At 40.0% G+C, this 15,187-nt stretch overlaps 1 protein-coding gene across 3 annotated transcripts in view; it reads right to left on the minus strand.

Moving 5' to 3' along the window:
- The window catches only part of LOC133635942 (sorting nexin-13-like), a 97,539-nt gene that overhangs the window by 48,700 nt on the left and 33,652 nt on the right, over positions 1-15,187 (minus strand). For all 3 annotated transcript variants that reach the window (XM_062029421.1, XM_062029422.1, XM_062029420.1), the window contains exons 2-4: positions 5,291-5,403; positions 5,111-5,213; positions 4,944-5,033 (exon numbers count right to left, since the gene is read on the minus strand). In XM_062029421.1, coding sequence (XP_061885405.1) covers positions 4,944-5,033; positions 5,111-5,213; positions 5,291-5,403 — 306 coding nt within the window. The remainder of the gene's footprint in view (positions 1-4,943; positions 5,034-5,110; positions 5,214-5,290; positions 5,404-15,187) is intronic.

Raw genomic sequence — 15,187 nt, forward strand, 5'->3', positions numbered from 1 at the left:
TTCCGATATTACATTTTAACGCATTTATCGGCCGATAATATCGGCAGGCCGATATTATCGGACATCCCTATTTATTATATTTTTATTATTATTATATTTTTTTTTTTAATACACTGTAGCACTTTGAGGTTGTTTGCTCAATGTAAAGCGCTTTTTACAAATAAAATCTATTATTATTATTGATGCTGTTTGACAACGTACCGTATTTTTCGGACTATAAGGCGCACTTAAAATCCTTTAACTTTCTCGAAAAATCGACAGTGCGCCTTATAACCCTGTGCGCTTAATGTACGGCATAATTCTGGGTGTGCTTACTGACCTTGAGGCAATTTTATTTGGTACATGGTGTGATGAAAAGTGTGACCAGTAGATGGCAGTCATGCATAAGAGATACGTGTAGACTGCAATATGATGGCAGTAAACACCAAAACTTTAAATGTTCCTTTGAGAATATAGAAAATTACACACGGCACTCAAAAATCTGTCAAAATGTTTTTAGTACGACTTCGGCAAGCTATGATCTTGATGGTGCGTGTATGAGGACCGCAAAATGCCACCTATTAGCAGACATTACCTGACGTTTTGTTTCGCAATATTATGCAAGAGCAACTTTTCTTACCTTCTTACCATACCTGCTGATGTGTATTTGGGATCTGCATAAGTCCTGATAATGTGCGCGCGTCTGCAATTAGAGTCATAAGCTTATTCTTTTTCTCTACCTTCTTATGTGGCATTCATCTTCCGCTGTTGCCATTTCTAATATAAAGTAGTGTAAAATTCTTACTTATATCTGCCAGTAAACTCGCCATTAAAGCACTAAAACATACCGGTGTAGTGAGTTTACATTATTCACCCACAGAACTTTAGTTATTAGAGAGTTCTGGTCGAACGGTTTTTCACGGGACACATTTCCGGCATTGTTGTTGCATTATTGAGCCACGGATGAGGAGATGCTGCTCCGTTATTGATTGAAGTAAAGTGTGAATGTCCTTAAAACAGTTAGCTCCATCTTTTGACACTTCTTCCACACCGCTACAACAAAGATGACGGGGAGAAGACGCTGTCGAAGGTGAGCCACGTAGGTAAGACCGCCCACAAAACGGCGCATCCTGAAGAGACGCTCAGAAAGCTACTTGAAAATGGTCTGTAAAACATAATTTATGCGACATTTTGACCAAAGAACCACCATTACATGTTATGTAGACCAGTGTTTTTCAACCTTTTTTGAGCCAAGGCGTATTTTTTCAACGCAAAAAATGCGGAGGCACGCCATCAGCAGAAATCATTAAAAAAATTCGAAACTCAGTTGACAGTAAAAAGTCGTTGTCGCAATTGTTGGATATGACTTTAAACCAGGGATGGGCAATTATTTTGACTCGGGGGCCAAATTTTGAGAAAAAAATTTGTCTGGGGCCGGTATATAATGGTATGTATACCGTATTTCCTTGAATAGCCGCAGGGGCGTTAATTAATTTAAAACCTCCTGTCACTCCGGCGTTTACCGGAAGCCTGCGGGATGGCCGTGCATGCGGTAATTATTTTAAAACCTCTTCTCGCGTTTACCAAAAGGAATGCGGTAAATTTAGGCGTGCGCTTTGAGTGTGATGTAAGCATACCATCATGAAAAGCACATTTAATTAAAAAAAACGTTATTATGGTCTTACCTGTACTTATAAATGGAGTCCATTTGCAGCTCCTTCTGACCAAAAGCATCGATAACTTGTTTATAGAAGTCTTCATTATTTTCTTTCTTCAGTTTCAAAAGTCTCTCTGTCTCGATGGAGATATTCCTTTAATTATTACCTCCTGCTTCCATTGAAAGTCCAGTTTTAAAAACTGTTTTATTTTAGATACCGGTATGTAATCCTCCATGTTAAAAGTAAAAGTTCAGGCGAGAGAAAAAAAAAAAAAAAAATCTCTTGCTGCGTGTTGTCACTTCTTCTGCAGTACCGGAAGTCGCAAGAAGGATCACTATCGTGGCAGCGCCCTCTACCACCAGGAGGTTTAATGACTCATACAGTATTTGACACACGCAGATACGGTATATAAATAAAACATAGCTGCTTACTGTTCTTTTTAGCATACTGTACCGGTATTCAATAGCTTGGACCTTAAATCCTACTGAATAGCTCTTTATCTTTTTTCCTTTGTGCGATTGCAAACTACTGAAAGCAGCTTCCTCCATTTTGAAAATGAGGACAGATAAAGCCTCACTCGTGACGTAACGAATTTGACCCGGCAGATGTTCTAGCCATATGCTAAATATTTTGCGAAACGAGTTTGACCCGGCGAAAATTATAGACATGCGATAATAAAATTAATATTTTGCGAAACGAATTTGATCCGGCGTTAATAATGAACCGGCGATAAGGCCAAGCATGCGTTAATTATTTTGAGAAACGAGTTTGACCCGGCAGTAATTCTAGACGTGCGAATACTATATTCCCTGCGCCAATTCAAGGAAATACGGTATACACTAATACAAAACCTCACAATAATGTCTGATTGAATGCTAAAAACGTTATTACAGATCGCCTTAAACAACGGAATGGAATTTGAAGGATAAAACACTGAATATTGACAACATATGAACGTCACACCCCCTCTTGATTGACATATCTTACAATGAAGTGAAATACAACAAAAATGCAACAAACACAGCGAAATATGAACGCGAAGTGTAAAAAAACCCCACCTACAATCTGATACATCACTAAGTTTCAGAAGTTTGATGTAAAAATCTCCTTCCGCATCGGTCCCTGACACCCGCATTTCAGGCTCTGGAAACACTCTGTGGAAACGCTCCCCTCCCACACTGCTTGGTGCTTCGTCTGAGCTGCTGTGACTTAGATTACCATAGTAACTAATTAGATGACCATAGTAACTAATTAGATGACCATAGTAACTAATTAGATTACCATAGTAACTAGTACTGTATATCATGCAAAAGTGCAGATTCCAACCATTGAAATACTTTGTATAGTTCAACACTTCGAGTCATTAGAAAACATGACTGCACATCATAATGGCAGCTACACTTTCCATCTTAAACATCTAAATACAATATTTGGGGATGTCCGGCGGGCCACATTGAAAAGCATGTGGCCCCGGGGCCTTAATTTGCCCAGGTCTGCTTTAAACCATAACCAAGCCTGCATCGCTATAGCTCTTGTCTCAAAGTAGGTGTGCTGTCACCACCTGTCACATCACGCCGTGACATATTTGGAGTTTTTTGCTGTTTTCCTGTGTGTAGTGTTTTAGTTGTCTTGCGCTCCTATTTTGGTGGCTTTTTTTTGGTATTTTGCTGTAGCAGTTTCATGTCTTCCTTTGAGCGATATTTCCCGCATCTACTTTGTTTTAGCAATCAAGAATATTTCGGTTGTTTTTATCTTTCTTTGTGGGGACATTGTTGATTGTCATGTCATGTTCGGATGTATATTGTAGACGCCGTCTTTGCTCCGCAGTAAGTCTTTGCTGTCGTCCAGCATTTTGTTTTTGTTTACTGTGTAGCCAGTTCAGTTGTAGTTTCGTTCTGCATAGCCTTCCCTAAGCTTCAATGCCTTTTCTTAGGGGGCACCCACCTTTTGTTTATTTTTGGTTTAAGCATTAGATACCTTTTTACCTGCACGCTGCCTCCCGCTGTTTCCGACATCTACAAAGCAATTAGCTACCGGTTACTATGCCGAGCTCTAGACAGCACCGACACTCAACAACAACAACACATCATTTGCAGACTATAATTACAGGTTTGCAAAAAATATTTTTAATCCAAATAGGTGAAATTAGCTCATCTCCCACGGCACACCAGACTGTATCTCACGGCACACCAGTGAAAAACACTGATGTAGACCACAAAATAGTGTTTCAAATTTAGAAAAAAATCATAATATGACTAGGGATGTCCGATAATGGCTTTTTGCCGATATCCGATATTCCGATATTGTCCAACTCTTTAATTACCGATACCGATATCAACCGATATATGCAGTCGTGGAATTAACACATTATTATGCCTAATTTGGACAACCAGGTATGGTGAAGATAAGGTACTTTTTAAAAAGATTAGTAAAATAAGATAAAAAATTAAAAACATTTTCTTGAATAAAAAAGAAAGTACAACAATATAAAAACAGTTACATAGAAACTAGTAATGAATGAAAATTAGTCAAATTAACTGTTAAAGGTTAGTACTATTAGTGGAGCAGCAGCACGCACAATCATGTGTGCTTACGGACTGTATCCTTTGCAGACTGTATTGATATATATTGATATATAATGTAGGAACCAGAATATTAATAACAGAAAGAAACAACCCTTTTGTGTGAATGAGTGTGAATGGGGGGAGGGAGGTTTTTTGGGTTGGTGCACTAATTGTAAGTGTATCTTGTGTTTTTTATGTTGATTTAATAAAAAAATGAAATAAAATAAAAAAAAACAAAAAAAAAAACGATACCGATAATAAAAAAACCGATACCAATAATTTCCGATATTACATTTTAACGCATATATCGGCCGATAATATCGGCAGGCCGATAATATCGGACATCTCTAAATATGACCCCTTTAATGCGCCTTTTGTATGAAAAAAGAGCTGAATAGACCCGCTCATCGGCAGTGCGCCCTTTAATCCGGTGCGCCCTACGATCCTAAAAATATGGTATACAAACAGCTGTATGATAGTTTTCCCATTGCTTTTAAATGCTTAGAATGAGAAAAAGTACATGTAAAGCACAGTTTCAGTCATGTGACAGCCTTGACAGCAACAACATGTGCACAAAGCAGAAGCTGTAATGGATCACATGGTGATCAAAGTTGGCGCGGTGGATCAGCTGATCAGCCACAAAGCATCCAAAAAAACCCTTGCTGGTGTTTGCGCAGTCACGATGCTTGTGTGTGTCAGCTATGTTGTTGTATTGTTATCATTGGGACATAACCACACACACCTGTTGCAGAGGTTCATCTATGAAACTGGAGCCAGTCAGTCGCCTGTCGATCTTTATAGGTTTGTACTCCAGCTTCATCTCTTCCAATGTCTGGCCAAGGGAGACATGAAGCGTGATTGGAGGAGGAAGAACACCACATCCAATAGCATCAAAGCTGTGCGTTATACCTTTAAAATACCGATTTGTGTGGGAGGCAGGTAGGCATGCTCGCACTTCTCCAGGTGTTTCTCTGAGTTGATCTTCCCGTACAGCAGAGTGACCGCAAAGGCCCTGGTTTAAGAAGTGGGAGTGCTTATAAAGTCGGCAGTTGACATAAAATACACCATGCAGTAATTGTGCCGACTCACCCGCCAATGAAGCAGAGGATATAAAAAGCCAGGTAGAATATGGCGAAGGGTCCGAAGGTGATGAGGAAGAGCACGACTCCGAGACCCCCCCATCCCCAAAAGGACAGATTGGCCTAAAGAAAAAAACAAGAAAAAAACAACAGAATTATCGATTCATCAAATTTTAATAATCCGCTACTATTAAATGCAGGTGATCATTGGCGATATTACAAGGTAAAAAGCATGATCCACATTCCACATCCTTGCCCGTATGTGGGCTCTGTACCGAGGATGTCGTTGTGGCTTGTACAGCCCTTTGAGACACTTGTGATTTAGGGCTATATAAATAAACATTGATTGATTGATTGGATTGATTGATTGATTGATTCACTGCGTATCAAATCAAGAACTTTTAATATCCTTCCGTTGAGCGAAAACACTTCTCACCGTTGCTCTGGCGAGACTTTGGAATTCATGCACCCCCTGTATCTGTGCATGCTTATTAGGGTCATATGGCACGGCTGCTGTACCGTTTGAGCCCGCCGCCCCATTACTGTTCGGTACAGTATACCAGTACTAATAAAGTATCGCAATTAGGGCTGCAACAACTAATCGATTAAATCGATTAAAATCGATTATAAAAATAGTTGCCGATTAATTTAGTCATCGATTCGTTGGATCTATGCTATGCGCATGTGCAGAGGCTTTAAAAAAAACAAAAAAAAAACATTTTTTTTTTTCAATTAACCTTTATTTATAAACTGCAACATGTACAAACAGCTGAGAAACAATAATCAAAATAAGTATGGTGCCAGTATGCTGTTTTTTTCACAATAAAATACTGGAAAGGATAGAAATGTAGTTTGTCTATTTTACCCGATTATTAATCGATTAATCGAAGTAATAATCGACAGATTAATCGATTATCAAATTAATCGTTAGTTGCAGCCATAATCGCAATACTAATGAATTAAAACAACGTACGACACTGCATCTGATAAATACTGGTTCTTTTTTTTCCCCCGTGCATCAGGTCAACATCAACACACGCATCGACCACTTGCAAGCAGAAACAGTGTGGAGACAAAACAGGGAGAATGGACGTATTTAGGCTTTAAAACTAACGATAAAGGCGGTGCTTCTTCAAGTGGCGCTTTAAAGCACAGCTAGCTAGTATAGCTAGTAGCTAGCGACTAGCTAAGTATTAGCGAGCGGCTAACTAGCGTCTAAGACCTGTTCCCACAGTGTTTTGCTACTTCTATATCCCTAATCCTATCCAACCTTGCCAACCAATATACTACCGTTTTTAAAAATATCATCCCTACAGGACGAAGAATAGCTTAACATGCTTCACTACACACTGTTGGAAAATACACTAGCTAACAGCAAGCTAGCGCTCCTGAGTGTAAAACAAATGGGGAGATCTATACAAATATCGATTGTAACGATATCTAGTCGATACTTTTATTACATCGATATTTTTTTATTATCATAAGCCCTTTTTTTAATGTTTATAAACTGAGGAAATAAGTCCCTGGACACAGGAGGACTTTAATTATGACCAATGTATGATCCTGTAACTACTTGGTATTGGATTAATACCCAACTTTGAACTATCACCCAAAACGTATGTAAAGTATCCAAACAGAGGAATAAGTGCTTCTTACATTTTAACAGAAATGTAGATAGAACATGTTAAAACACAAAATAACTAGATATTAACATTAAATGAACAAGTAGATTATTAATCCATCCCTTTTGTACAGCTTGTTCCTCATATTTTTAACAAAATATTACAATGGTAAATAATACAATATATTACTGCATGTGTCAGCAGCCAAATTAGAAGTCTTTGTAACCTGTTTGCTTACTTATTACTAAAAGAAAAGTTGTCTCTCTAGTATGTTCACTGTTATTTACTGCCAACATTGTTCTTTGATTTCAATTAGAAACATATGTTGGATATATCATAAGATTTTTGGTTAAAATTGTAAATGTTCTGTTTTTGCATTGCGCATTATTATGGTACACTCTTTTAGTGTATTTACGGTAATTCCCAGCATGCATTGCTCTATGCGCGGGCTCCGGTGTTTAGTCTGTTATGTGAACGGCAGTGGCCGGTTTGTTATGGTGTTCCCTCAGTAAAGTATACGTATAAAAAGAAGAAGGTTGTCGTCATTGAATTATCAATGGTAGCAGAGGATGGCTAACAACGCTAACTACAGAGTCCCTCCTGCGTTTGAAGAAAAGAAGTCATATGAGAGCTGGAAAAATGAGGTTGAAATGTGGATACGTGTTACCGATCTGGATAAGGAGAAACAAGCATTAGCTGTTGCTCTCTCACTGAGGGGGAGAGCTAGAGATACAGCTTTGGAAATACCTGCGGATGATTTGAACAAAGATGACGGGATGAAGACCCTTGTAAAGGCATTGGATAATGTATTCTTAAAAGAAGAAAAGGACAGAGCTTATGATGCATACACAGACTTTGACAAGAATCAGGAGAGCTCTGCGCACACAGCTTCGCAGCACAGATGAATACTACGAAACTGGAGAAAAAGTGTACTACAAAAGAATGGACTGCAATGAATGGAAAGGCCCTGGGGTGGTAATTGGACGAGACGGGGTGGTAATATTTGTTAGACATGGAGGCTCCTATGTCCGGGTGCATCGCTGTAGACTGCGCAAGGCCACAGATCACTACACTGACACGTCTCGTGACAGCCAAGAAAGCCAGACAGAACTTAATGCAGCAGAATGTGGCATTGAACATGTTGAAGATCTACCCAATACTGTATCTAGTGATGGAGACAGTGTGCCTAACACAGAGAATGCGGCAGGGAGCTCTAATAATGACAGAGACAGCAATGAGCAAGATAATGATCCATCTGACAGACAACCTTCTATCATAAGAACAGACCGTAGTATGAATCTAAAAGCAGGACAATTCATTAAGTATGTGGAAAGAGACACTGGAATTTCACACACAGCAAAAGTGCTAGGTCGAGCGGGAAAGGCAACTGGAAAACACAAGAACTGGTACAATCTGGAGTACATTGAGCCAGTTAACCTCACTGGCACAACAAGGTCAGCTGACCTTTCACAGGTTGACACACTGCAGATTCAGTCATTGGACAGGGTGGAACAGCCATCTGATCACGAGGATGTACTTGTTACAAAGGATGTGTCATTTGAATCAGCTAAACTGACTGAAATCAGTAACTGGGAGAAACACGGTGTGTTTGATGAAGTAAAAAACATGGGACAAAAATGCATTTCCACAAGATGGGTGTGTACACTCAAAGACACACCAGACGGCATAGTTCCAAAAGCAAGGCTAGTGGCGAGAGGATTTGAAGAGCTAAACACAAAAGATCTCCCAAAAGACTCGCCAACATGTGCCTCAGAGTCTCTTAGACTACTCATGTCTGTGATATGTCAAAACCGATGGACACCCCACTCTATGGACATTAAGTCAGCATTCCTTCAAGGAAATGAGTTATCCCGAGACATCTATGTCCGTCCACCACCTGAAGCCAAGAGTGAGGGAACTCTATGGAAGCTAAACAAATGTGTTTATGGACTAAATGATGCATCACTGTACTGGTACAATAGGGTTAAAGAAACAATGTTGCAAACTGGAGGAAAGATGTCACAAATTGACCCTGCTATATTTTATTGGTTGGATAAAGATTGTAATGTGTCTGGGGTGCTTGCTTGTCATGTTGATGATTTCATCTGGGGTGGTTCACAGATTTTCACAACAACTATAATCCCTCACCTGCAATCTGCCTTTCAAGTGGGCAGAGAAGAACATGACAGCTTTCGCTATGTAGGCATGGAGTATGTCACTGCAAATGGAGTAACATGTATGCATCAAGACAATTACATACAGAATCTCCAGCCAATCCACATAGACATCTCCAGAGCCATGAGACGGGATGCTCTTTTGACTGAAAGTGAAATTGATGACCTGAGATCAAAAATAGGTCAACTTCTGTGGGTTGCCAGACAAAGTAGACCGGATATTATGTTTGATACATGTGTCCTTGCAGCTAACATAAAACATGCTACTGTGCAGACTTTACATGACACAAACAAGGTGGTGAGAAAATTGAAATCAGAACATGTGACACTGAAGTTTCAGAACCTGGGAAAAGACAGTTCTCTAAAGCTAGTAGTGTTCTGCGACGCCTCGCTGGGAAACCTTACAGATGGAGGCACTCAAGGGGGACATCTCGTTCTGCTGATGGGTGAGGAAGGAAGATTCTCCCCTGTGTATTGGCAGTCAAAAAAGATCAGAAGAGTCGTACGGAGCACTCTTGCTGGAGAAACTCTTGCCCTTGCCGATGCTGTTGACAGTGCCATTTCTTTATCTGACCTTCATGCGGAACTTACCACAGGGAATGTATCACAACATGTCTTACCAATAGTGTGTGTCACTGATAACCACTCCCTTGCAGACGCCATCAAGTCTACTAAGTCAGTGACAGAGAAAAGGCTCCGCCTTGAAATAAGTGGCATCAAAGAACTTCTTCAGTGTAAAAGAATTCAACAGATTCTCTGGGCACCTACTGGAGAGCAGCTAACTGACTGTTTGACAAAACGAGGTGCATCCGCACTTCAGCTCCTAAAGGCACTCAGTGTTGGAGAGTGGAAACTGGAATAGAGACTATTCTTTTGTGGACAGTTTTTTTTGTATAAGTTTTTTTGTTGATCACCATGTTCTTACATTTTCATACTTATGGACATTAATAATAGACTGTGATTTTTTGTGTTAAAAAAAACTAAAAAGAAAAAGTGGGAGATTGTAAATGTTCTGTTTTTGCATTGCGCATTATTATGGTACACTCTTTTAGTGTATTTACGGTAATTCCCAGCATGCATTGCTCTATGCGCGGGCTCCGGTGTTTAGTCTGTTATGTGAACGGCAGTGGCCGGTTTGTTATGGTGTTCCCTCAGTAAAGTATACGTATAAAAAGAAGAAGGTTGTCGTCATTGAATTATCAAAAATAATGGCAATAATGACATTTTTGTGGTCCCCTTTATTTTGAAAAGTATCGTAATACATTTTGCTACCGGTACCAAAATATTTTGTATTGGGATAACCCCAATGCGTATGAATCCAAGGAATGCGGAAATGAAATAGCGCATTGAACAACTCTTTCACAGGAGTATAATTACAACTCTAAATAGCGCTATATTTTTGTATTTTGTCATTTAATATACAAAACCCAAAACCAGTGAAGTTGGCACGTTGTTTAAATGGTAAATAAAAACAGAATACAATGATTTGATCATCCTTTTCACCCTACATTCAATTGAATAGACTGCAAAGACAAGATACTTAATGTTCGAACTGGTAAACTTTGTTATTTTTTGCAAATATACGCTCATTTGGAATTTGATGTCTGTAACATGTTTCAAAAAAGCTGGCACAAGTGGCAAAAAAGACTGATAAAGTTGAGGAATGCTCATCAAACACTTATTTGGAACATCCCACAGGTGAACAGGCTAACTGGGAACAGGTGGGTGCCATGATTGGGTATAAAAGCAGCTTCCATGAAATGCTCAGTCATTCACAAACAAGGATGGGGGAGAGTCCCCACTTTGTCAACAAATGCCTGAGTAAATTGTCCAACAGTTTAAGAAAACATTTCTCAACCAGCTGTTGCAAGGAATTTAGGGATTTTACCATTTATTGTCCGTAATATCATCAAAATGTTCAGAGAATCTGGAGGAATCACTGCACGTAAGCGGGAATGCCTGTGACCTTCGATCCCTCAGGCTGTACTGCATCAAAAAGCGACATCAGTGTGTTAAGGATATCACCACATGGGCTCAGGAACACTTCAGAAAACCACTGTCAGGAACTACAGTTCGTCGCTACATCTGTAAGTGCAAATTAAAACTCTAGACTAGACTTCCTATCCAAAGCCAAAGCCATTTATCAACAACACCCAGAAACGCCGCCGGCTTCGCTGGACCCGAGCTCATCTAAGATGGACTGATGCAAAGTGGAAAATGGTTCTGTGGTCTGATGAGTCCACATTTCAAATTGTTTTTGAAAACTGTGGACGTCGTGTCCCCCGGAACAAAGAGGAAAAAAACCATCCAGATTGTTATAGGCGCAAAGTTCAAAAGCCAGCCTCTGCGATGGTATGGGGGTGTATTAGTGCCCAAGGCATGGGTAACTTACACATCTGTGAAGGCACCATTAATGTTGAAAGGTACATACAGGTTTTGGAGCAACATTGCCATCCAAGCATTGTTATCATGGACGCCCCTGCTTATTTCAGCAAGACAATGCCAAGCCACGTGTTACAACAACGTGGCTTCATAGTAAAAGAGTGCGGGTACTAGACTGGCCTGCCTGTAGTCCAGACCTGTCTCCCATTGAAAATGTGTGGTGCATTATGAAGCCTAAAATACCACAACGGAGACCCCCGGACTGTTGAACAACTTAAGCTGTACATCAAGCAAGAATGGGAAAGAATTCCACTTCAAAAATGTGTCTCCTCAGTTCCCAAACCTTTACTGAGTGTTGTTAAAAGGAAAGGCCATGTAACAAAGTGGTAAAAATGCCTTGTGACAACTTTTTTGCAATGTGTTGCTGCCATAAAATTTTAAATTCATGATTATTTGCTAAAAAAAAGGATTAAATATCTTGTTTTTGCAGTCTATTCAATTGAATATAAGTTGAAAAGGATTTGCAAATCATTGTATTCTCTTTTTATTTACCATTTACACAACATGACAACTTCACTGCTTTTTAGTTTTGTACATGTTTCATGCTACAAACGTGTATGATTAGTTCAAGCGCGGTTGTCCGATTGATGCGCGGGAAAACTGCGGCACAAAGGTGTTTTTTTAATGGCTTCAAAAATGCAAAAATCACATCATGTAATGACAAAAAGCTGACATGTGGCAAAATAATGAACAAAAACAGAAAACAAAAATCAAAGATTTGTCTTTAAATACTTGTATAACGTTTATTCAGCCATTCTATCTGACTATTTCATTACATGATGACGCCCGCCTCCCACCACCACCGCAAGTAGATTGCCAAAATGTGGGAAGCACTATGTTGTACTTAACACAATGGATAAAAGTCATGTCAATATTATTGTGGCCAGCCATAATCCTGCTACTACTGCCTCATATGTGAGCCATGCAGACATTTTGAACACATGCCAATGTCATCAAATATAGCTCCTTGCCAGATTAAAGGATGATTGCATTTGGAATAAAAAAAATACGACTTGTAAATGTTTCATTGAACATGTGGGATTTATGGAGTTAGTGATATACAATATACACAAGGCTTAGTTAATTAATTAGTCATTTAAGTCAATCAATCAGGGATTTGGCTGCATTCCTTAGTAGCCCCTAAAACTGAATTATTCAGCAAACTAAGACATTTGAAATGCCTCCAACTTTGTGGAAGGCTCTTTTCTGTTCAGTCCACGACAGTCTTTCACTTCTTACGAGGTGCAGTGATCACGTGATCAAATGACTTTTATTTGGCACCTCCCAGCTGCAGGGTAATTTTCTTACACGCTTTAAGAATGTTGCACTTGTATAAACAGAAGATGCAGGGTGACTTACAAAAGGTGGAATACAGTGACGTACACACAATGGTGCGAATTGAATCCTCCCAATGTAAATATGCCAAATAATATTTACCAAATGGCCTTGGCTGTACGTTCTAGAAATGGCTCTCTTTAATGTCATCCTCATATAAAAATGTCGCGGATGTCAGTAAAAGGAGCCCGTAAGCAAACATGAAAGACAATGATGTCATACAAAGACTTGTGAGGATGCGATTGTGCACACTTGTGACTCACTTCCTGTATTGTTCCTTTGTCAGCGCAGGAAACACAGCTCTCCTTTCCAAGCAGCCAAGTCTGGCGTCCGAGCGTTCTAGACAAGCTCGTCTGGTTGCAAGCTATCTTTAAATGTGATCGCTATTACGCAACAACAGCAGGATCCCTGAAGTGCCTTTTCACTACCTTTAGTCATTTTACACTAGAGGAAAGGCCAGTTTGTGACGTCTCTCATAGCTGCTGTCGTCTAATGCAGGGATGTCAAACTGGTTTTCACTGAGGGCCACATGGCTACCATCAGAGGGCCGCTTGTAACAGCCAATAATGTATGAATTTGCCTCTGGATTTCATTATTAACTAGAAATACATTAGGGTCCTCTGTCCCAAAGGGACATTCGGTCCCTAATTATATAAGGTGGCGGCTTGTCCAGGGTGTACCCCGCCTTCTGCCCGAATGCAGCTGAAATAGGCTCCAGCACCCCTCGCATCCCCGAAAGGGACAAGCGGTATAAAATGGATGGATGGATGTTTTAAGTAGACTGTCTATTTTACAGTAAAAACTTTACATTTACAAAATGCTACTCTAAAACAGTGATTTTCAACCACTGTGCCACCAGACAATATCTCACGGCACACAACTTTCACCTAATTGGTCCAAAAAATATTTTTTGCAAATCAATAGTCATAATAATGTGCCGTTGTCTAGTGCAGTGGCTAGGGCAGGGGTCGGCAACCCGAAATGTTGAAAGAGCCACATTGGACCAAAAATACAAAAAAGTAATCTGTCTGGAGCCGCAAAACATTACAAGACTTAAAAACAAGCTCGCCTTTGTGCATTCACGCACAGTATAAAACGTTGGGTGGACAAAATGAGACAAAGGAGGAGTGGCATAAAACACGTCTTTCTGTAGCAGCGTCGGAGAAAGTTGTACATGTAAATCAAACTGAGTCACGGTCCACACAACGGTGAGTTCGAGGGCCGCTGAAATTAGTGGGACAAAACGATGCTTGCCAAATACTCTCATCAGTGAAGCATAAACACAAACATAATAAACAGAGGACAGAATTAAAATTATAGTAGAGTAGCGTAGTAGGCCTAGGTCAGGGGTTGGCAACCCGATATGTTGAAAGAGCCATATTGGACCAAAAATACAAAAAAGTAATTTGTCTAGAGCCGCAAAAAATGAAAAGACTTAGATAAGTGTTACAATGATGGCAAAACATGATGTAAATATGCCTGATTAGCAATAACATCAACAAAGCTCACCTTTGAGCATTCACACACAGTATAAGACGTTTGGTGGACAAAATGAGACAAAGGAGGAGTGGCATAAAGCACGTCTTTCTGTGGCAGCGTCGGAGAAAGTTGTACATGTAAACAAACTGTTGAGTCCCAGTCCACACAACGGTGAGTTCAAGGGCCACCGAAATTAGTAGGACAAAACGGCGCTCGCCTAATATTCTCATCAGTGAAGCATAAACACAAACAAATTCAACAGTGGACTTTCTAACAATTACAAAGGTTTGTGTCGTGTTTGTGCTCCTACAGAAACCATATTACAACAGAAAATATATTTTTCACCCCATTTTTTTTCTTCCATTTCCATAAATTTTTGAAAAAGGGCGCCACTTAAGAGCCGCATGTGGCTCTAGAGCCGCGGGTTCCTGACCCCCGGGCTGGGGTAACCATGTAATACTCCATATCAGTAGGTGGCAGCAGGTAGTTCATTGCTTTGTAGAACTCGGAACGCGTCGAGGATGGTTTGCCGTGATCCCAATATGCAGAGCACAGCAGGAGACAGTGTGCAGGTAAAAATGTATGTAAAGCTAAAACCAAAAATTAACAAAAGGCATGTGCCGCTAGGAAAAGGCACTGAAGTATAGGGATGGCTATGTGAAACAAAAGTAAAACTGAACTGGCTACAAAGTCAACAAAAACAGAATGCTGGACGACAGCAAAAACTTACAGCGTGTGGAGCAAAGACGGCATCCACAAAACACATCCCGTACATGACATTACAATCAACAATGTCCCCACAAAGAAGGATGGCGTACGCACAACTTAGTCTTGATTGCGAAAACAAAGCAGGTG

This window comes from Entelurus aequoreus, linkage group LG20 (assembly GCF_033978785.1).
Source record: "Entelurus aequoreus isolate RoL-2023_Sb linkage group LG20, RoL_Eaeq_v1.1, whole genome shotgun sequence".
In the NCBI taxonomy this organism is placed as follows: Eukaryota; Metazoa; Chordata; class Actinopteri; order Syngnathiformes; family Syngnathidae; genus Entelurus; species Entelurus aequoreus.